Here is a 24,345-nt window from a genome sequence, read left to right as displayed (position 1 = left end):
GTTTCCTTCATAATTCTCTTTCATCATCTTCCATCAAATCCCTCCTCTTTCAAAATCACTCTTGTTAATCAAAGTCTCCTCCCTACTTTCAATCTATTTTTCTGGAAAATACTCCTGAAATAATCATTATAAGCTAACTGTACTTTAAATGTTCTATCCATTCCAATTGATACTCTAAAATGTTGATGGGACCTACTATTCTTATTATACTACTATTCTTATTTCCTAATAATATCATTATTTTCATTTTGTCATGATTAAATTTCATACATCTCATCCTGATTGTGAAATGCGATCACAATGAACTGCATTCTTGTGACAGAAGGATTATTAAATCCTTATAATCTTCTAGGTCAACTAAATTTTTTAGCCTTCTGTCATCTTACTATCATTCCTATTACCAGCCAATCCAATTTCTCCCATGAACTTCACTCATCAGTATGTGAAAAAGCATGAGTGGTTACGGGTTTTTCCTTCCTCTCATGCCAATCAATGCCACTTCTGATTCTCCTAAAGTCATTCTACAAATCACCCATGCCTCTACTCCTACTTCTATCTGCTACATTATACTCCTAGTTTTATTAGCTTTCTCTATTTTACTCTATCCAATGGCTTCTTGACATCCACTGAGTGATTTTCAGATATCTTACTTAAATACTTTCCATTTCAATTCATAATCTCATTCCTGCTGTAGGAACGTCAAAATCATCTCTTCCTAAAATCAACTTCACCCTTTCCTAATTAGTGCTCTCCCTTTCATCCATTTGTTGCTGATCCTTGGAGGGCACTTGATAAATTTTCTTGCCAAAATAAAATAATGGTCCCCTAGTTTTCATGTATTACCAAATTATTTTCTGTGATGAGTATTGATACAAATTTCGCCAAAATCCCTCCTCAATAAATGACATAAATGAGAATGTAAGAACCCTTTATTCCATTTTTCCTAAAGCTGGTTTGATTCTGTTGGTTAATTATCTATTCCAACTATGAGCCTTTAATGCACTCATTTCTACTGGTGCCTTATTTAAATCCCTTAATAGTAGTCATCCCTGGATTCTGAAATAGCCTCATCTGACTAACTACTTCACTCTATTTTTAGACATAAAACCATAAAAAACAGGGTTGAAGAAGATTTTTAAAATCTTCGATATCTTATATGAATAGAGCCAAATAACCATTTAGCTTATCCCTCAGTGAACCACTATAAATGATTAATTTAGTGTTATTTAGACTTGAATTTATTTTATAATTAACATATATCTTCAATGCATTCTATCATGTGATATGCAGGTACCTACTTCTGTATGATTTAGGCAGGTACTGCATTGAGTGCTTCAAGTGAGCGATATTCTGTCGTTTAATCCCATCTTTTGTGTTGTTACTTTTATGATGTAGAACAAGAATGCCAATTTTTTCTGGGGCATTAATTGACCATGTATTTTAGATTATTTATTGCCAATTCACATATACAATGAGCTCTCAAGTAAAACATGATAAATTTGAGCATTATTTAAACATCTAAGAAACTTGGACTCTTCAGTCTCTTAAAATAACAAAGCAAAGGCAAACTCCTATAGCTGTACTAAGTTAAAACCACTTGTCCCAAAGAGAAAAGTAAATCTTTTGTAATGATTTGATGGAAAGGAAATGCGGGAGTCTCTGCTGAGGAATTCTTTTCCTAAAAACCATCACGATAAATTTAGTTTTCTTTTTGGGACATGTGATGCTAACTTATTATGGCTATAGGAGTTTTCCATGCATTTGTTATTACTTAAACAGTCAACCAGTATTCTGATATCTCATATTCTTTCCACCAAATGAAGGGTCTGGCTGCTATCTTGAGACAACACTGCTTCAGCAGAGATGAAATAAAGGACAGGAATATTTCCGGCATAACAGCAAATAATCCTCAACTTGGCAATAACAATCATGGATTAGCTATCAATGGAACATTTGCTGAGAAGTCTCTTCTCTCATGTCAGACGCAGAAAGATAACTCTGGATGTGGAATCGCATCTGAAAACCTGCCACTTCCATCTCTAACTCCAATCAGAAGCAGGAATCAACAAAATTCCTGGTCCAACTGGCTTTCCTTATTCAGGAAAAGGAAAGAGGAGTACGTTGCTGGTGTTGGAGCTGAGGAAGTGTATGCTATTAGTGTGGTTAGTGTTGATGTTCAAACAAACAAAGTGAAGCAAAATTCATTTTGTGAGTAGTGAAGAACTACTTTTGATTGAAAAGACTTCATCAATTGATCTCCAAAACTTAAAGTTTATGGACCATCAACATGGAAATCAGTTTCTTTCACATTAAACCTGTGTGAGATATAAACTTATTTGGAGGAAGACAAAGGCGCTCTTTATCTTTTTAATTGACATTTGATATCACTAAGATGGTGATGATGAAAGAAAAACAATAATTTGGTATGAAACTGAAGGTTTCAGTTTCATTTTAAATGTTCCAATGAGCCTAATTTGAATGGATGATAAACTGTAGCTGAGAATTGAGTGGAGAAATTCTCCTATTGGTGTTTTGTGGGCACACAATGGGCTACAGACCTCTCCTTGATGTGGTGTGGATGTATTTTGCAGTGTTTAGAGGTGTTTCAGCTTAAGACATTGTTTCACCCATGACTTAGGGCATTAAGTGCAACACCTGCAAAATTACCATTTTCATCATATTTTCAAGCAAAGGGGTACATGGGAGCCACTTTCCAAAAACTCATTGCAGTTTTGTTGACTATGCTGCTGAATCAAATATTTCTATTGACTGTTTGGTTGACAGCTGGTAAGATAGTTGTTCCCAATCTTGGGCTATGGAAGATTTTTTTGCTTCAAAGACTGGTCTACAAAATCGTTTTTTTGAACCTGGACAATGTTTTCCTTTTAACTTAGCTAAGAATTCTATCATCAGATATTGGGTACAATTTTAGCTCAAGTTTTGGTCTTTGATGAAAAGGGTTTAAACCTATTCAAATAAGATATATTAAGTTATAAACATTCAAATTGAGTTTTTTCTTAGTGCTCCGTCCCACAGTCCAAATATTTGTCTCATCTCCATAAATTAACTGACTTCAATGTTTACATTACATATTTTTTACTTGGAAAAAATGTTTCATATCATCTGAGATCTGATTGATCTTTATGTTCATTAACTTATATTTGAGGGAGTACATTTAGATATTTTTATAAACTAATGAAATATTTTTTCTCTTTTTTAAAAGAAAGAAAATGCATTGGAGTTCACATTATATCTTACTTTCTTTGCAAGGATGAAGACAGAGTAATTCAATGTTCATGCATTTCTGTGAATAGATATCTTGTTGATGGAAGGTAAACACACCAAGTTTCCTTAGTAAAGTTCCACATTTTTTCAATTTTATTAGAATAAAAACAACTAGGTACCTGAGATGTTTTAATGTGTATGACAAAAGCAGATACATAGGTAGTATTCCATTACCTATTTCTACATAAAAAATGATAATGCCCATGTGCATTGCATATGCAATAAGTTAAAAATAGCATATTTATATTGTGTTTCAAAGAAACTGAGAATATGACTGTATTATTATAGAATAGAAGTTTTAGGGCTTTAATTAGCAGCTGCATGTATTTATGAGTGCAAGAAAGAGTAGAGATATCATTGAGCAGCTCTTTATTGATTCAAAATTTGATTTTACCTATGGTTTGATATATCAGGTATTTCTCGCATGTACTATATTCATGAAAAAGGTTTTCTCAATAATTACTATTTTGATTAATATTCCTGAATTAGAATTTCCTTGTCCATGTACGAAAACTTTTGTGATTAGATATATTCATGTACTCTGGTTCTGCTATCTTTCTGTTTTAGAATTTTACACGGATGCAATCAACTGGCTTTTAATGGCAGTCTAGAATGTAGTGTATTATTTCCAGTAGTGATAGCATATTTTTTTGGAAAATTAACTGGTTGCCCCCTTGGTTGTTTGGATATAATGGAATATTATAAGCAAATTTTAAGTGCTTATCAAAGTTAGTTTGACCTTTAAAAAAATTACTTAGGGTTCAATTCTTTTACGTTAAATAGGATTCCTTTATATCTTTGTTTTCTAATGAATCATGCTTTTTAGTGCCCAGCCCTTAGTTGTTCAGTATGACCCATCCATGGAGGTACACATGGTGGGAATGTGGAGTGAGGGCTGATGATGCCTTGTGCTGAAAATAAATATGTATTGCTATGAATAGAGGACGTGCATCTGCTCCTCAGAAAACTTAAATTCAAAGGCTAAGAAGTAGGGATGCCTTTGAGGGCGCATGCAGACGCAGGCAATCAATCCATCAATCAGCACAGCCCCACTTAACTAAGTATACATACGGTGTAATTTTTACACAACGATTGAGTGAGTGACAAATTAATAATTCCCGTTGACAATCCTACCAAGATGTATCCAGAATATCTTAATGGTTTGTGAATTAATAAATCCATTCTAAAGGTCATTTAGTTTAAACCTTTGAGCAAACTTGCAGCATTTTCTTACAAGTCATTTTTGACAGTATTAATGTAAATTTACAGCCATTGTATTTCAGGTAAAATGCTTTATTCACCACATTCTGTGTTGATAAACAATAACATTAAGGGCAAATGCAAAGTTCCTAAAACAGTTTTCCACGAAGGACTCCATTTATAATTTACTTGTCTGTGATAAATCCATCTTATGAATTGTGTGATTTCATAATTATGTAGTGACAACATTGTTTTTATATTTCTTTTCCTGGTCATGAAAAATATTAACATCTTTGAATGCATAACTGATTTTGCAAATGATTTGCTGTATTTATTTTTAAAAAATAAAAATCATATTCTATTTTGACTCTTATATTATGAATTATGTCATATGCCTTCATCCTCCCTTTGTGTAACTTCTCCGAATCTATGTTCCACAAAACATTCAGCTATGGAGTATATTACACCAATACATGCTAAAATATCTAAATTCTTAGGAATACTGTCCATTGTAGGATGGCAGCAAGAGATATTTCAGAAAAATCTTCAAACTGAATCTGGATCTTTAGCATCTATGCTATACATTTCAAGAGTTTATGCATTTACAAACCTAGCCAATGCAATAATAAATCTTAAAAGAAGTGCCCCTTGGAAAATCTGTAAAATTTCTGTTTTCATCTAAAAAAAACATTTTTTGATCTTCTTCAGAGGAAGATAAAAATTTTTTCGACTGCTTAGATATGGAATGTTTAAAAATTTCTTTTTTAATCATTTAAGTGCATTCATTTTGTTGCTGAAACATTTACCGTTTATTACTCTCTTTACTAACCCCACCAAGGGTATGCATATCCCATGATGTCTCAGGATGAACCTGAAGATCAAGTATCCAGCACACACACACATATCTTCATATATTTCAGGCACTAAAATTTCCTCTATTCCACTGTTCATCACATAAAGTACAATGAAAAAAGATTCAATAAAATAAGTCAAATTGATGGGATACATATAGGAAGCATGAATGATTTGCGAAATTGGGGAGATCCACGACGCCTGTATGCAAAGTACCCTGCTGTCTCATCGCATTCTCCTTTCTCTTGTCATTTAACTGTTGAGAAGACTAAGCTTTTTGGTACAGAAAAATAGCCATAGGGCCATGACTCATCTCCAGTTATGATTTTTAGAAAATCTAGGTCATCTTTCGCCGCTCGGAGCTATTCCACTGCAATTGCAGCTCAAAATCTTGACTTTGACGAGAAATAAGGGAGAATATGCGACGAGATTGGATGAACATTCCGATGAAATGGACTTTGCCGATTGTTTTGAAAAGTGGAAGACACAACTGGGATGAGTGTGTGAGGTCCCAGGGGGAGTACTTCGAAGGGGATCAAGGCCTTCTTGTTCTAGGTAGACTGTTTTTATCATAATATGGCCGGACTGGATCATTTCCGAACAGACCTCGTATTGCCACCAATCGTATGCCTTCGAAAACTTGATTTTCTGATTTCGATGCGGACACACTCCTTCCCGGTCAGTCACTGGTTCACTATTTTTTAAAACTTTCGGTGGTTCGAGCAAACCATTCGTTTCCTTTGTCGGCTCTCTAGGTGGCGATCGTCACAAGAAGGAACTCTAACGAGGTAATGACCATAGTCGTGAGGTCCATGGCCTTGAGGTCGCCCATGATGGTATAGCTTATCCCATTTTCATAAATTCTAATCCTTCGTTTTACGAAGCGACCAGGTGTCGGCATTTATCAATGAAAATCGGAATTTTTAGTTCGGCTCGCCGAAACAACTTTACGCCCTTTCCAAACGAAATTTTGCAACATTAAATGGCGATCCATTGCGATTTTCCTCTCTTTTTCCATTATGCCTCATTAAATAATAACCAAGTATACGTCTTCTTTCTAAGTTCTTTTCGTCACTGATGTCTGAATTTGTACATGATAGAGATAGTGTGTTATGAATAGGGAAAACGTTGACCTGCAATTTAAACGTACTAAGTTTATGGAATTGATGGCTCATAGTATTAAAATTTCAACCATTTTCGGTAATTAAACTTACTAAATCGATTCAATTTCAATATATACTTATTAATAATCCTCCAATGAGATGGTGAAAGCAGGGAGGGATGGATGCACTTCGTGAAGCAATTTAAAGGTAGATGACTATATTAGGCGCCCGCGACAACTGGAGAACTTAACATTTTAATTATGAAACCCATGGGGAAAACATTTTACTGATTTATAGGAGAGCTAATTTCTTATCCGATGTGTGTTTTGTTCTTTTTTCAGGTATTACTCGAAAGAGCCTAACATAACTTCACAAGAGATTTGGCTTAAGACTTAAGATGACATATATCGTAAATTCAATAGGAAGTGTGATACTTCACGTGTTTTAATAAGCTTTTAGGCTATACTTTTAAGCATCAAGTCAAAAGGCCCGAACCAAATAGCGTGTGCCTATGTGAATTGGATTAGCGGAAAAGATCATGAATATATTTCTATTTCTTTTTTTCGCATATTTTGTAATATGGTCGCTGCTGCGAGGAAGATAGGAACACATAAACGCCAAAACCTACGCTTTTGAGTGAAACAGCCTCCCGGAGAGAAGAAGAAGACGGTAAGAGCCAAATGTTGCGATTTAGACTTCAGATATTTAAAAACTGCGCTTTATTAAAAATTTATGGCTTTATTTCCTTTGTATGTAAAGCAGTTTTGCCAGAAAACGCGCTTGAAAAAGTACTATTATAAAACATTACCATTGGCAAATTTGTTATTAAAAAATTGCCTTCAAATCAATATTTCTATTCTCTTATGCATATATCTTCACTTTCAGAGAAACTCTCAATTCGAGAAAGATTTAATCAGTTTATGGTAAATTCCTTGGATATTTTATTATTTTACTTATACTTTGACTACAGCGTATACTAAAGTGGTTGAAGTTCTTGGATGACAACCATTCCATTACGCCAAGTACAACTAATGATGCAATACGTGGCTGGAACTGGCTGTGAAATACAACTACGATTGCGAACCCAGTTTCGGGTAGTACTTCAAACTGTTATGACTGATTTAATGATATTTAGGGACGCATCCGAATATTTACGAACAATTATCTTCAAGTGCGATAATCATACTTTACTAATATATGTTGGAATCCAACTGCGGAGCCTTTATAAATATTATATAAGATATGAACTTCATTTAAATTCGTCTTCATCCATTTCCAGCCTTCATCCCTTGATTACTCCCCTCAGAGATGTAGGTAATCTCGTTATTGTTGTAGGGGAAGTGACAGAGAGCTGAGATCATTTGCACCATTAGGGATGAATAGGAAATAGGAATTCCAAAGAAACTGCGGGAGATGCCGCAACAGTATCTTTTACCGGAGTCATCCGCTAATGTGCATTTCCATGCAACAATTTCAAAATGTAAAAGGCGAATGCTTTTTACATTCTGAAATTTTCGCAATGAGGAAATTAGAAGCTTGGAGAGAAACCCGACATCCACAATTCTTTTGACGAAAGGGGTCAAAGGTCGACCAATTCCAAAGCTTAACGTCCCATCCGACGGACGGAGCACTCACTCAAAGTTCCCTCTAAAAAAACATCATTTATTTTTTTATTTATTATCGATCTATTTTTTCTTCTACATTCTTATCCAGACAAAATTTAAAAGCCTCCAATCTACGCCTATCATCCTGCTTCAGTGACTATGTTTATGCGCTCCACATAGCTACGCTTATTTTCCTCGGGAATAAATTCAAAGGTTCGGTGGCTCTGCAGTCAAAAAATGGAAATATTGGATAATTTAATTTGCTAACCCAAATTTTCGCAAATATACAAAAATAATTTTACGAGTTTTACAAATCAGTCGCCATGACCTGGAACCCGGATTCCTTAATGTTGGGGCGAATGCCTTAATCAGTTGAGCTATCGTTCTCTTAAACTCTGACATTTGCGGGGCTTTAAATTTAAAAGATGTTGTGACGAAATACCAAGTAAATTTCACTGGACATCGTAGTCGTGCTTGACCCAATACGAATGATTTATACACGCTGAATTTGTTGCATTGAAATGTATTAATAAACATTTCAATGCAACTAATTCAGAGTGTACAAATCATTCGTTGTGGGTCAAGTTACTGCTGCGGCATCTCCCGCAATTTCTTGGAAAATCATTCTTCTTCCTCACCATGGCTTTTGTCCCCTCTCCTTCTTTTTCCTAGTCAACCCTTCTCAATTCGCCCAATTAATAGAATTGATTTTACTGAAATTAAGCGCTGACATTAGTAAATACCTACGAAAGCATTATTATAAGTATTGAAATGTTTACAAAAAATTATTTCAATTAAAAAACTGTGAGTAATTGAGTCATTAAAAAAATTGACTTCATACTTTAATGCTAATTATTAATTTCTTTTCGGTGAAAACTTTCAGCGATGACGACAACTGTTCTAGGAACTGAATTTTAAATAGAGTAATGAAAGTAATTAGGATGGTGGGTAATGTGTGGTGAAATTAAAAGAAAGCATAAAGTTTCTTTAAATTAATTTATGGCATTAAGATGACTATGACTGCTTGGGGTGCACTGGATATAAATGTTGTCATCCCAGAGGGGATAGAGATGGGTAAATTAGTGAGACAGGGTTACTGCCTCACCCCTAATTCAATCAACATCTACGTAGAAAAAATTAATAGCTGCATTCTAAACGGCAAAAAGGAAAATGCGCATTCCAAATAATATGTTTAGGGTAAATTTCACCTGGCACTAGTAAAACCAGTTGTTTGATTCGTTGCTGCTTTGATAAAAATGAAAGATATAAGCATGTGGTACTTTTGACCATGACGTTAGAACATCCGTTGGTAAGCTGAGAATGTTACACTCTAGGGCAAAGAAAGCAGTCGTGGCCACGTCATCCTCGCAGAATAAACAGTTATTGCACAAATATATATAATGACAAAACCAAAACACCATTGCGTAGTGCCTCAAAAGACTTCAAACATAGAACTATGCGAGTATTTGGATACTGACCCTAAATGACTCTATTCATATGTTTAATGAAGTAAAAGGGTTAATCAATCCTTGTCTTGCTTAAAACATTGTAAGAATATCATTCATTCCGACAGGCAGGGCAAAGCTAACATTCTAAATACACATCTTCAAAAACGTTCTCACGAATAATGTTGCAACGGCGTGTCTCCAAGAAACCATGCATGCTGAACCCATAGCAAAAATATCAGCTGACGGATAAGGAATTGTCATGTTTCTCAATTAGATAAAATCCAACGAATCCGCGGGTCCAGTAAATATATGCTATGTTGATAAAGCATTAAGCTCCTATCATTGCCGTATCACTTTGACGACGGTAGTTCCGACAGCATACGAGTAACACCGGCGGTTCCTCGGGGAAGTGCATTCAGAGATTTCCTTCAATTAATTGTTGGTATCGATTTGAATCGCGACTAGTAAGGCAAGATTAGGATGTTCCCTGAATACTCGGTGATTTATAGGGAGATATCCGGATATGAGGATCGATTTATTTTAGCACAGGGTCTAGGCTGCATTACTATCTGATGTTCAAGATGAGGAATATCATCAATAAATGTTAGATGGTAAATTTCTTTGAAAGAACAGAGTGGGACTTGTTTAGAAAATTAGCTGGAGGTGACGTAGAAGTAGCTTATACCGTGAATTACTTAGGTGTGTCAATCATTAAAGATTTGGGGAACCCACATACGTAAAGTTTGCGGGCAAGCATTGAAACAATTGGAATTTATTATTTAATGTTGATTGCTGACCACTTCCGCTGCAAACGAATGCATAGCAACGCCGTTTCATTAAATAAGAGAGGCAAGTTTTGAAGTGGGAGGACGAGGAAGGCGATCAGCTGATGGGCGAGATGATTTACCTGTTGCTCCATAAACGCACTCCCGAAAGAACAGCTATTTCTTCTCTTTCAATTTAGCCGAATGATAATTTTGACAACTTCGAAGATTAATTAGCTGATTTCATAAATGTCGTGAAATCAGGCTTCGCAGTTTAAAGTACTACCCGAAACTGTGTTCACCATCGTGTATCTGTTTCGACTGAGAAATCCTTTTTTACGGCTGCGGGAAGGTTCCTCTTGAAGGTTTAGTATTTCAGCTGTATTTGTATTGTTTAATGAATGATTAAATACAAAATAATAACTGAAAGCTAAGAGGATATATGAAAGTTTCTCCTAATGCTGGAGAAATTTATTAGTAATTTTTTTCAAAAAAACTTTCGTTTTTCACCAGAGCGATTTCAATATAAAAATACAGGGTTCGTCCGGAAAATAAGTGTACTGACTCCTGGGCTGGGCGCACCACTCCAGGCACGCCCAGCACCGCTCTGACGGGCTGCGATTGGAGGGGGTATGTTGGCAAGCGACGCTGAAAAAGGCAGTCGGCTCTGAGCTGTGGTGTAGTGAGGAGCTCTGTTAACGCGAACCTCCACGCTCGACCCACGTCACGGAACGCGATGCCGAAGTTTTTAGAGCAGCGTTATTCCATCAAATTTGCGGTAAAACTTGGGAAATCGTCTACCGAAACTGTCGGTATGATTAACCAGGCTTACGGGGAGTCAGCCATGTCCAGAAACATGATCTTTCGGTGGCACAAGATGTTCGTGGAGGGCAGAGAAGAGGTCGACGACGAGTCTTCGAGAGGTTCCCGATGATGCCTTCGCGGGAGCGTTCCAGGAATGGGAACGCCCCTGAAACAAGTGTATCGACTCACAAGGGTCCTATTTTGAGGAATATTAGCTTAAGATATGTAAAAGTGTAATGAATTTTTTTTCCTGAGCTCAGTACACTTATTTTCCCGACGAACCCTGTACCTTTGCATCTTGTAATTATCGTTCTTTGTATTGTTCCTCCCGTCATTTGCAAAGTATTCGTCTGATGCCGCGTATTCTTTTTAATTGGATGATGGAGAGTCCCAGTGAGGACAGTGATAACTTAGCAACCAGGTAATTGCCCTTAGGAACTTCATTTTCTAAAAGAAAATCTGGTATCTCTAAAATTCCTTAACGCTAATTTTAGAAAACAAGCCCCAAGACTCCCACCATATGGTAACATATTACTTGGGTCGCAGTAGCCTCAGTACTTTGGAAAGGTTGGACAAGTTCTGGGGAAAACGTTAGCTCTTTCGTCACTCAAAAGTGATTGACGCCAGCATTTGTAAAAGGGTCAACTTATATAAGTCCTTCCTTCTAAGCACCTCCACTAATATATCTCAAAATACACCCGACAGCTTATCAAAACGTGCTGGTCAACCCATGCCTAAAATATAAATTTCATGTGAAGGAACAGAACCTTTGCTAAAAGCGGTTAGGTTTGTTTTATACGCTTGGTAACCCGAAATTAATTAGAGCTTACCGTTGTATTTCGCAAGTAATTGGTGCGTGAACTTAGCGTAAATATTTATTAATAAAAGTCAAAATTGTTAGTGTATCCTTAATTTAAATGGTGTGGTCTATTTCATGTTAACCCAAAAGCAACTGAAATTGCGTAATTCTTGTGTAAGCTTACATGTAGAAGATCGTACTCTATTGGCTTCCCTTTCCTGTTAAGGCCTCTTTTTATATTCCTGGTCTTGAGTTACTCCTTTTCCAAAACCAAACTTACTCTTGTCCGTTCGGATAGTCAATGACCATATCGAGTAAACCGTGAAATGTGGTCAACATTTCTTGGTTTTATGTTTCATCATAGAGAAAACTTCAGGTACCTAAAACTTAACCAGCATAAAACTTTGGATTATATGCTCGAGGTCCGCTCTCCAAATTGTTCAGGTTCAGCAGTTTATTCATTAAAGGTATTCCCGTTTGGATGAGTAAGTATTTTTAGGAAATATAATTTAATTGTGGAAGTGCGTGTCATGTTTCCGAACCTGGACGTGACAAAATTTCATAGACAATCTCATTTATATATATATATCGTGACTGCTTTCAGGGCAACTGATTTAACTCCTAGGTATTTTATGAAGCAATTTTTTTAAATAGAGGAACTCAATAACAAAATGCAACGGTTTCAGTTTTTATAATTTATTTTTTTATCCATGGCAAGATATTTCAAAACACCTGCATCCTAGAAATGGAAAAAAAATGAGTGTTAGGTGTTAAATGCTTAGAAAAACGGAACTATTCATTGATTTGTCCAAGTATAATAATAATTCAGCAATTACCACAATTTTAGCAAATTGAACATTATCTAAGTAAATTCAAAGTACCAAAACTCTATTTCCAATCATAAATTTTGGCAGAGGAATACATTTATTAATACCTTGTGTTTCTAAAGAACTACTATAATTATTCTAAAGCATTTAAATATAAAATTGAAAAGATATCTTACCGCCACGACTTGAAGCAAAACTCTCAAGATGTTTAAATGCAAAATGTTGGGTAAATTATTCCCATCAAGTGGACATATTCCTCGGAATACAAATCCTGAAGCAAAGATCGTGATTATCAATATCATTCCACACACAGAACTCTAAGCATGAGAGTATGGAAATCAGAGGATCATGAAATGTCTTCAAACCTGTCGTGCCTATCTTCGATATGGGTTTATTTAACACAAGAGAATGGTCGCTTCTTTCGACGTCATCCTTTTGAAAGAGATATATTTGTACCTCCGGATTGAAGGTCACTGGAAATCGAAAATAATGATGGTCAGGTCAATTATGGAACCGTGCACGCCATTCATTAAGAGGGGGCACAGGTGTTAAGGCGTACTATAAAGTAAAATGCAAATTAAATAACAAATTTCGTTAAGTAAGAATTCAACGTTTGACACACCGATATCGAAAAAATGGATGAGAAAAAATGAAAATAGAAAATTAAAGCATCTCCATTTCATCCATTTTGATTCCACGATTTTGTCAATGTCAATACTGAAAGGTCTTTGAATGTTATATAATCATTCGTATTTGATTTTCGAAGAGTGAAATACTTCCTGGCTTTTATTCAACATCAAGTTCCAGCCGCCATTGCATCATTAAATGACTTTTTTTTTAACAAATTCGTTAATGGTAATTATTCCTAATTGTACCATTTCAAGCGCGTTTTCTAGCAAAACTGCTTAATGGAAATAAAGCCATAGATTTTTTAACAAGGCGCAGTTTCTAAACGAATGAAGTCTAATTTGCAAGATTTGGCTCTTACCATGTCTCCGTCTTCTTCTTCTCTCTGGGATGTAGTTTAAATCAAAAGCGAAGGTTTTGATGCCTATGTTCCTATCTTCCTCGCAGCGGCGACCACAAGTACAAAATATGCGAAAAGAAAGAAATTGCTACATTCGTTCACTTTTCCGCTAATCCACCCAACCACCAACTCACATAGGCACACATTAATACTAATACTTTATAATGGCACTTTTGAATTCGCAATTACTAGCAAATGTGTATTACATTTGAAAGAAAATAAAGCCGTAGATGAAGGCTTATGAACGATTGAAGTCTTAATGGCAAAATTTGGCTCTTACCATGTCGACGACTTCTTCTTGGATTCTGAGGTTGCCTGGTTTGGGAAGAGGCGTAGGGTTCCTCGACTGAATCCCTCTCATCACTGCAGCAGCGACCTTTGGAGCATATAAAGAAAAGAAATAGCTATATTCACGCAACATTCTGCTTAATATGATTAATATTATGGACCAAAAACTTATTCAAACTCAAGAATGAATATGATATAAAGTTACTTACCGCAGCAACTTCCCATATTTGATAAATTTTAATTTACTTTCTCGATCTCAATGTTACATCCGCACAACCACAATGTCTTTTCGGTTTTCTTCTTTTTGGTTTGACACTAATTGTGGAAGAAAATGTTATCCATAGCAACCACCGTTGTAACCGTGGTTTAACGCGGAACGGCTATTGTTGTTTGTTGACGTGTCCTGCGGACAATCTTATGTAGTCAGTGTAAATATTTTGCATTGATTTTATTTTTTGAACGGATATGATTTATTTTAGCATCCTTTATCATATGTTCTCTTCCACATATACTCCCCGTTCACAGCATCCCGATTGTCCCGATTCCTTAATCCATCCCAATAAAATATCATTCTCTATCCCTCCCGGTTTTTAGCGCTGGGGATATTCGATTTTTTTAAAGCTTTTTCTAAGATTGAATTGTAGTTCAGCGCTTTGGTCAAGTAGAGGGTCTCTAATGTGTTTTTTGACAAACAAGTGTGATTTAAACGATAATAGAGTTTTTACTAGCGATGCTAACGACAGGACACTTTACCTGAATATTGAAAAAAAGTCATCACTGCCAATTAAACAGCCCCAGCAATCATTTAGAGATAAAGGCGACAGCAGTAAAGGAGCAGAAAAAACTGTGGAAAAATGAAAACCGTGCTTCCATTGATGTGTTCTTGCATGGCCTCGGGATATAAAAATATTTCAAATCCAATTCTTTATTAATAACTGTTACCATATCCATTTTAGATTGTTTATAAATGAATGCTTTAATTATATGCGGGACAAAGGAAAGTGGGTCTGGGAATAATAGCGAAATATTGTTCGCGTCTTTGCCTATGCATTATTACGATGAAATAATATTGATTATTTGCTAGATCATGTGATAACTTTGTTTTCTTTGCTATAAAATGCTTCTTTTGTGAATGACGTCATTTTTTAATGTCATAATATCAATAAAAAATAATAGTTTCGGTATGTGGTTAAGAAATAGGTAAGAATTATTCTTTAAAAACGAAAGTTCCTCTTAGCAATCAATCATCTCACTGTTTACCGTTTATTTCTTTTTCTGAGTAACTTTTGTAAGGTAGCAAATGTCAAAATTGTTTGCTGACCACTTCTATTTGAAAAATAGGGTGTTAAAGATTAAGAGATATTATGACACTTGAAAATCAATTGAAAAATTAAGTGGACGTGTCTTCTTTACCCATTGCAGCCAATACAACATTCTTCTTCTCTTTCCTATCATCCTCCTCTCTTTAGTTCTAGTTATATACGTGCCCTTTTTCCTTGCATTTCACACTGTCACACAATTTGGTTACATTTTATGCAAATTTTTGCATTTACTGGGATAACATGAATAATATACTTCTATGGTTCGAGTGAATTTCTTACTGTTTTCATAAAATGTGGGTCATTTCATTGATGTTATTCCTAAATGTTTGTGAATATTTTATTTTTTAATATCCAGTAGGTTTAGATGAAAGGGAAATGATTACATAGGCAAATAAGCATTCACGGGGAGAGGAATAGGGAAATAAAAGTAAAGAGGTTAACCCAACACTAGTAGGAAACTTTCATAAGTATCTTTGGTTCGTAAGTCGCGGACTCTTGTAGCATAAGAAAGTAGAAAGGAATCATTAAACAGTGGAAGAAGGAATAAGCGATTCAAATTCAAAAGCGATCTGATCTCAGCGCAAAAGGCACCCGGATACCCAGAACAAATGGCCCAAAAAAGGAACGCAGAGAAATAAAAGGAGCAGACGAAAGATGAGTATCTGGCTAGGAAACGGAGTGACGAGAAGCCTAAAAAGAAAACCTTCGTGGGATGAATTTTATTTTAATATCCCTTATCATACTATATCTCTCACACATATTTTTCCCGCTCGCAACATATCTATAATAAAGATGCCTTAATACATTTCTTTAAAGTAGCATATGAATGGCCTCAAGGAGTTAACCAATTGGAATATTCGAGCACTGCAGGGCTTTTTTACACTTAAGCGTAGTAGTTCGCGTTGGTCAAGTAATCGGTCTCCAAATTGTGTTTTCCAAACAAGTAGGCTTTAAAAGAAGTCATCTTTAAAGGAGTCATTGCTACGGATGGATTCGACGTGTCTCATTTCCATAATATTGGGAGAAAGTTTATCACTGCTATTTTAAGGGTCACCGCAAGTATGATGAGTGGTCATTAAGGATGCAAAACTAATAAGTAGTGGTGGACGAGCAAGATGATGCATCTAATTTCTGTTTAATAATGAATAGACATGTGCTCAAGCAATGTTCAAGGGTGAGTTATTTATAGAATTGTTTCTATATTTCTGTTGTAGTTCTGTCATAGCAAATAAGAAAGAGTTAAAGATAATTAAGGGAAAAGAAAAATCAGTCCATTCATTATTTATTTCTAAAAAAATTAAATATGAATTCCATGTAGCCCACTGAATCATAATGTAATCCATTACATATTCTCAATTTTACTACGACGTTTCCTGTTTATATTCTGAGACTTAAGAACAGGAAGTGCTTAAGGCACCATCCGACGTTTGCATTAGAAATGTTGGTCTTTTTAGTGCTTTCTTTCGAATATTTTGTCGTTTGATCACCATTGGCGTTGTGTTGTGGGACAGGAAAATTTTGACACAGCAATAAAATGAAGTTAACGCGTGAAAACCTCCATGCAACGCCTTTTTACGACTTCCACGTAAATTATCAAGAGAGGACTGCATCGATAAACTTACTTTCAATTTTGGCGATAAAGCTCCACCCTTTGCCACTTTCAAACACGAAAGTAACGAATGCCATCAACGGCCACCGTTCGCTCAGAGACGAAAGTCGTGAAGGGCGTCCAAACTTAGTTATTGCGCAACAAACATTGATGCTGTGCAAGAACTAGTCAAGGAAGATCGTGACGTGACTTGTTGTGAGATTAAGGCATCCTTGGATTAGTATGACGAACTTCAATAAGAAATTGACTGAATATTTAACTATGAAAAACATTTGTTCGCGTTTGATCCCGCATAATTTGGCAAAAGCTGAAAAAGGTGCTCGTGATAATTGGTGCAAATAAATGCACAAGAAATACATTCGCTTTGCAACAAAAGCTGTATAAACATCAACGCAGGTGTCGAGTCTTGAATCTACGAGGGTGGACCCAGAAATACACGACCTAAAAAATAAAATATATATTTTTTTGTATATATGTATTAGTTTTTCAACTTCATCTTTTTTCAGATATTTACACGTTTCCGGACGTTGCTCTAAAAGTCAGACACCCTTTCTTTAATAATACCTGGTTTGCTCTTAAAAATAGCCATATTTGGCTGACATCACTTTTAAACGGTTAGAAAATCTCGACCACCGAGACAGCTTTTTGAAATTTGCGAACAGAGATTAATCCGAGGGGGCCAAATGTGGTGAACGGGGTTGCCGACTGATGCGATGCTCTTTTTGACACCTCGCACAGTCTCGTTTCAACCCTGCTACCCAATATTTTAGTCAGGTAGGCAGGAATTTGCCGGTCACTAGACCATCTGAATTGGTGCGTCCAGCTGAAGCTTTTTAGAGCATACTTCTATTAAGGTTGGTTACTATTTATTTTCATTTCATCTATTTATTTGTTTCTTATTAATATTATTTTTTAAATCCTTTAGTTTATTAGTACTGGCGCATAGCTATAGGTGTTCCTAATAGTCATTGTCAAATTTCTCAAGGGAAAATTTAATTTCGCTCAGTTAATCAAAAAGGGGAAAAAAGGATTATCCATAAATATGACTGTGGAATATAATAAATTGGCTGGTAAATAAATATTAAAATAATAAATAAAACGTTATTTACTGTTCGCATATTACCAATTTAAGGTAACTCTTCGAATTGAAGTGCTTTTTAGAGAAATTTCGTATGTTCATAATTGATTACGTTCATTGGGACGGTGTTCATTACGGAATGAGTAACATGTTTAAACATATTATTTTAATTTCACTTAGACATCGATTTTTTCCAATTGTTATGGCCACCACTATTTGAATAAATGCAGGGAATGTGGTTGTTTTATTTCTTATTATTGTCATCGTGTTGATTATTTTAACTATGGCCAAGTTAACATACATGATCTAAAATGTTGTAGCTTCTTCTGAAACTATCCTTGTGGGCGCAGGTACAGCATGGGATCATCTTTTGCATCACCTAAGGGATTTAAATGACATCAAATCATACTGCGAAATTCAAGTCAAATACCAGTTGTTATGAAGTATGCTCCGCAGATGGGGTTATTGTCGCTGTTAGGAATGATTGGTAAATTAAGGAGAGTGGAGAGAAACCCTAGGTCCTAATTAGGGTTTAGAATAGCAAATAAAAGGGAAATATATTTTATTTACCCATCCGATGGACGCTCCACTCCATCAAAGTACAAATCAAATAATCATGACAATTCTTCAAACCAGTCTTGGCCATTCTGGATAATAATTTATGCAATATAAGACCATTGGTCCCTCACCGTTCTAATATCTTGAGGGTTATCCTTCAAGTCGTAGCTTACGATAAGTCGTAGCGAAAAACATAAAACGTCTTCATAGTCCCAGAGACTGGTAAGACGAATGGGATGCCTCCCCAAAGAGGTAGTCACATATAGTATGGACCCTTTCATCGTAAGCCACGACTCGAAGGAAAACTCTCAAGATATTTAGAAAATTATTGCCATGAATGGGACAGAGTCCTTATAGTTTTTATGCACAGTCCTAATATATTCTGATACAAATATCGTGGTTATCAATACATTTCCACACAAATCACTCCAATTATGAGTGCATTAAAATCACAGAATAATGAAATGTCGTCATCGTGCGAAGAGCCTTTGAATATTCAGACCATTTAAAGAAAAGGAAGAGTGACATTGCCCCGTTATCTGGGAGCAGTTACCGCAGAAAGCATCTTGTGTCCATATCAAAGTGGCGCCACTTGAACAGGGAAACAACCTGAACTAGAAGAGAGAAAATTGAAATGCATTGTATTTTGAAACAAAATTTAAATCTACGTTTATTTCATAAAATAGAACCAGAAAACGTCACCACAAAAAAGTCTCTCTGATTGTAATTACCAATTATGAAAGGTTTCTTAGAACAATTATTTAACACAGCCATAGATTTCAAATGGAGCAATGTTTCTCAATGAATGAGGTTAAAATTGTAAGCTTGACTCTTACCATGCCGACTACTTGGCATTTTTTCGGGAGCCTGGTATACGAAGAAGCGTAGGGTTCGGCGTTTGAGTTCCTATCTTACTCGCAGCAGTGTCCGTCAGTGCTAAGAAGCGAAATGAAGTTCCTTTAGTCATGCACTTTTCCGCTAATTCACTCAACCAACAACTCACATTATCCCACGCTAATTTGCCCGGCCCTTTTGATCCGTTGCTTCAAATAATAGCCTTAAATCTTATTAAAACTCGGGAAGAAGTGTGACATTTCATAACTAATTTACGTGTCATATTAAGTCGGATGGATATTGTAAAAATTTTAACTACACCGGATAATCTTTATGTAATTATTAAATAAGCTATATTTCACGGTAACCAGCAAAAATGTACCGAATTCAATAAAGATAGGCTAATAGATAGTTTAATGAAAAATCACATTATAATTGGATAAATCGTTTTTCTGAGAATATACTGTGTAGCTTCAATTATTATTTTTTTGGTATTTAAATTGACTTTCTTCATTATCAAATTCTACGAAATCGTAGCGTAGTTTGAATTCAATGCCATCCCATGCCATCCTCTCAATGCACTTAATGATGTTAGCGGCAGGTCACTAGACCATCTGAATTGGTGCGTCCAGCTGAAACTTTTTAGAGCATACTTCTATTAAGGTGGGTTACTATTTATTTTCATTTCATCTATTTATATTTTTTATTAATATTATTTTTGAAATCCTTTAGTTTATTAGTGTGGCGCAGCGAGTAGTGCTGTTGATCCTATTTTCGGTCTCCTGTGCGTTGTAGAATGTCCAGTGGGATAACTCCATAGATCCATCAGTAGGGGCTGTAAACACGGGAGCAGGATCACTCAAAATAGAATCCAGTTAAGCTTATGTATTGGTTGGGTTGAGTACTTTCAAATAAAAATATTTCATGACATAACGGTGATCATTTTCTAGTTTATGACGTACCTCAATCGGAGTGGAAGAAGTGTTACGAAAATTTGTTTGAGCGCAGACAAAACTTTATTCATTATCATGGAAAATACTTCAAAAAACAAAGAAGCCATATTCAAGACAAACTGTATTTTAATTATTAGGCTTAGGTTATAAATATGCACTCTCGTATTTTTCTTTCCCACCACTCAAGATCTTTCGCCCTAAATGCTTGCCTCTCCCTGTACCTGCTTCGAGCACGCTTCAAGCACTGTGTTTCCTCCTCTTGACCCTTACGGTTTCAAGATGATCGGGATCCGGCGTTGATCCATTATAACTTTCGAAAATGCAAACCACTGTTACTTGTGGATCCTTGGTTAAATAAGGAAAATTGAATCCAGCCCGTCTGTGTCAATATAACGTGAACCATCCTACCGCATCATAATCTAACCCGAGAGAAAGAATTGCGTAGTGGAGACGTTGGCCAGCATCGTCACCTCTCGTCCGACGAGTGAAACAGCCGATTAATGTGCTTCTAGTGACACCAGAGGGAGAGGCAGGATTCACTTCACGAACCAATGAAAGGTTGATTAATATATAAGATGCCTTAAAAGCTTGAGAAGTGAGCATTGTAACTCTGATAGTATAGGAAAATCGTTTTACTTACGTATAGGAAATCGCAATTCTAACTAGATCTCATTTTTATTCTACTTCACAGGTTTTACTCGAAAAAGCCGAACGTAACTTCACAAGAGTTCAGAATAATTAGTTTGGCTGGAATATATTTGGAGATGACTCTGTAAAACATTTGCGACCAAATGGTACTCTTTCTAGTTGCACTAGTTAATCATAATTAGTTATCCAAAATATTGGCCGAGTATCTTATTAGAGGCTGACTCCGCCTTAAAAGCGGTTATCATTCTCAAGAATCAACCTAACATTTTTAACCCCATTGATTCCTCTCTCTCTCTTTCGAACATTAAAGTGTTTGTCACTTGTTTCCAAGTACGTAGATCTTGTAATTGAGACTGCAGCAGTAGATAAATCCTTCAAGAGGCATTGATTCTATCATCCTAGAATACTTCTAACCTGATCTACCAATCAATATGATGGTTATATTCTATTGTTTCAGGCTTCACTTTGTGAAAGTATATAATATCAATACTAAAAGGAAAGACTTGTACTTTTCCACAGATTTTATTATACGGTACAATACCGTATAGTAAAATACGGTGTACCGCATGATAAAATCTGAGGAGTACATGTCTTTTTTCTTTAGGTATGGACAGTTAGATGGTTAACTAAATTGGTACGAGCATTTTAAAATTCTACTTATTTTTTGTGGTATCGGTAAAACCTGAATAATGTTAAAAAAGTAGAATTCAATTTTAAGCTCTTTCAACAAATGATCCAAATGACACGTTTTAAGAACTTCATCTTGACAATTTAGATGCCGAATTTCGCTTTTATCTAACGAATAATATAAAATGAATTGTCCATTGAAGTCAAAAATTGTATGATGCAAAAAGAAAATAAGAAATGGAAGAGTGACATTGCCCCGTTATCAGGGAGCAGTTGCCGCAGAGTGCATCTTGTGTGCATTTGAAAGTTAGGTCGTTTGAGGAGAGGAACAACATTCACCAAAAGAAAAAAAATAGAAATGCTTTGTATTTCGAAAGAAAATTTAAATATACGTTTACTTCATAAAATAGAACCAGAAAACGACACCACAAAAATATTTCTGATGGCAATTACCAATTACGAAAGGTTACTCAAAGCTATTATTTAACACACAACAGCAGAAAATAATGGGTGGAATATCGAAATGATATCCTTTGATACGGCTGCGGCGGGTACGGCTAATTAAACGCAACGTATAACTGAAAATCTAGGAGGCAATATGAACGTTTCTCCTGCTGCTGGTGAAATTGGTTATTAATTTTTTTCAAAAAACTTCCATTTTTACCAAAGCGATTTTAATTTCAGAATACCTTTGCATGACCAAATTATCATTCTCTGTATTGTTCCTCCCGTCATTTCTAAGTATTCGTCCGATGCGCGTATTCTTAACATTAATTCTTAAAATTCCTCAACACTAATTTTAGGAATATGCCACTAGACTCCCACTACATGGCAACGTATTACTTGGGTCGCGGTAGTCAACCGATGCCTAAAATAAAAATCTCATGTGAAGGAACAGAACCTTTGCTAAAAGCGGTTAGGTTTGGTTTTATACGCTTGGTAACCCGAGAATAATTAGAGCTTAACGTTTTATTTCGCAAGTAATTTGTGCGTAACGTTAGAGTCAATAATTATTAATAAAAGTCAAAATTGTTAGTGTATCCTTAATTTAAATGGTGTGGTCTATTTCATGTTAACTCAAAAAAAACTGAAATTGCGTAATTCTTATGTAAGCTTGCATGTAGAAGATCGTACTCTATTGGCTTCCTTTTCCTGTTAAGGCTTCTTTTTATATTCCTGGTCTCTAGTTACTCCTTTTCTAACACCAAACTTACTCTTGTCCGTTCGGAATGTCATTGACCATATCGAGTAAAACGTGAAATGAGGGCAACATTTCTTGGTTTTATGTCATATTATCATAGAGAATAAAATTTAACCAGCATAAAACGCTGGATTATATATATTATATATATATATATAATCTTTCTTTATATGTGTCTATTCTTTTCTATTTGTTTTATGTTGTGTCAGCCCATTATTGTGCCGCTCGTATGAGTTTTTCCGGACAATCGTTATATATATATATTTATATATATATAATCCAGCGTTTTATTCTATATATATATATATATATATATATATATATATATATATATATATATATATATATATATATATATATATATATATGTATTTATATATATATATATATATGTTTATATCGTGACTGCTTTCAGGGCAACTGATTTAACTCCTAGGTATTTTATGAAGCAATTTTTTTAAATAGAGGAACTCAATAACAAAATGCAACGGTTTCAGTTTTTATAATTTATTTTTTTATCCATGGCAAGATATTTCAAAACACCTGCATCCTAGAAATGGAAAAAAAATGAGTGTTAGGTGTTAAATGCTTAGAAAAACGGAACTATTCATTGATTTGTCCAAGTATAATAATAATTCAGCAATTACCACAATTTTAGCAAATTGAACATTATCTAAGTAAATTCAAAGTACCAAAACTCTATTTCCAATCATAAATTTTGGCAGAGGAATACATTTATTAATACCTTGTGTTTCTAAAGAACTACTATAATTATTCTAAAGCATTTAAATATAAAATTGAAAAGATATCTTACCGCCACGACTTGAAGCAAAACTCTCAAGATGTTTAAATGCAAAATGTTGGGTAAATTATTCCCATCAAGTGGACATATTCCTCGGAATACAAATCCTGAAGCAAAGATCGTGATTATCAATATCATTCCACACACAGAACTCTAAGCATGAGAGTATGGAAATCAGAGGATCATGAAATGTCTTCAAACCTGTCGTGCCTATCTTCGATATGGGTTTATTTAACACAAGAGAATGGTCGCTTCTTTCGACGTCATCCTTTTGAAAGAGATATATTTGTACCTCCGGATTGAAGGTCACTGGAAATCGAAAATAATGATGGTCAGGTCAATTATGGAACCGTGCACGCCATTCATTAAGAGGGGGCACAGGTGTTAAGGCGTACTATAAAGTAAAATGCAAATTAAATAACAAATTTCGTTAAGTAAGAATTCAACGTTTGACACACCGATATCGAAAAAATGGATGAGAAAAAATGAAAATAGAAAATTAAAGCATCTCCATTTCATCCATTTTGATTCCACGATTTTGTCAATGTCAATACTGAAAGGTCTTTGAATGTTATATAATCATTCGTATTTGATTTTCGAAGAGTGAAATACTTCCTGGCTTTTATTCAACATCAAGTTCCAGCCGCCATTGCATCATTAAATGACTTTTTTTTTAACAAATTCGTTAATGGTAATTATTCCTAATTGTACC

General features: G+C 35.3%; 1 protein-coding gene across 1 annotated transcript in view; it reads left to right on the top strand.

Moving 5' to 3' along the window:
• The window catches only part of LOC139687249 (trehalose transporter 1-like protein), a 155,486-nt gene extending 150,634 nt beyond the window's left edge, over positions 1-4,852 (top strand). Inside the window, exon 7 of the mRNA XM_071584385.1 lies at positions 1,824-4,852. Coding sequence (XP_071440486.1) covers positions 1,824-2,216 — 393 coding nt within the window. The 3' untranslated portion in view covers positions 2,217-4,852. The remainder of the gene's footprint in view (positions 1-1,823) is intronic.
• Positions 4,853-24,345: the final 19,493 nt, after the last annotated feature.

Source organism: Hetaerina americana, unplaced genomic scaffold (assembly GCF_022747635.1).
Source record: "Hetaerina americana unplaced genomic scaffold, ioHetAmer1.1.p SCAF_18, whole genome shotgun sequence".
In the NCBI taxonomy this organism is placed as follows: Eukaryota; Metazoa; Arthropoda; class Insecta; order Odonata; family Calopterygidae; genus Hetaerina; species Hetaerina americana.
This window is presented reverse-complemented; position numbering and strand designations above follow the sequence as displayed.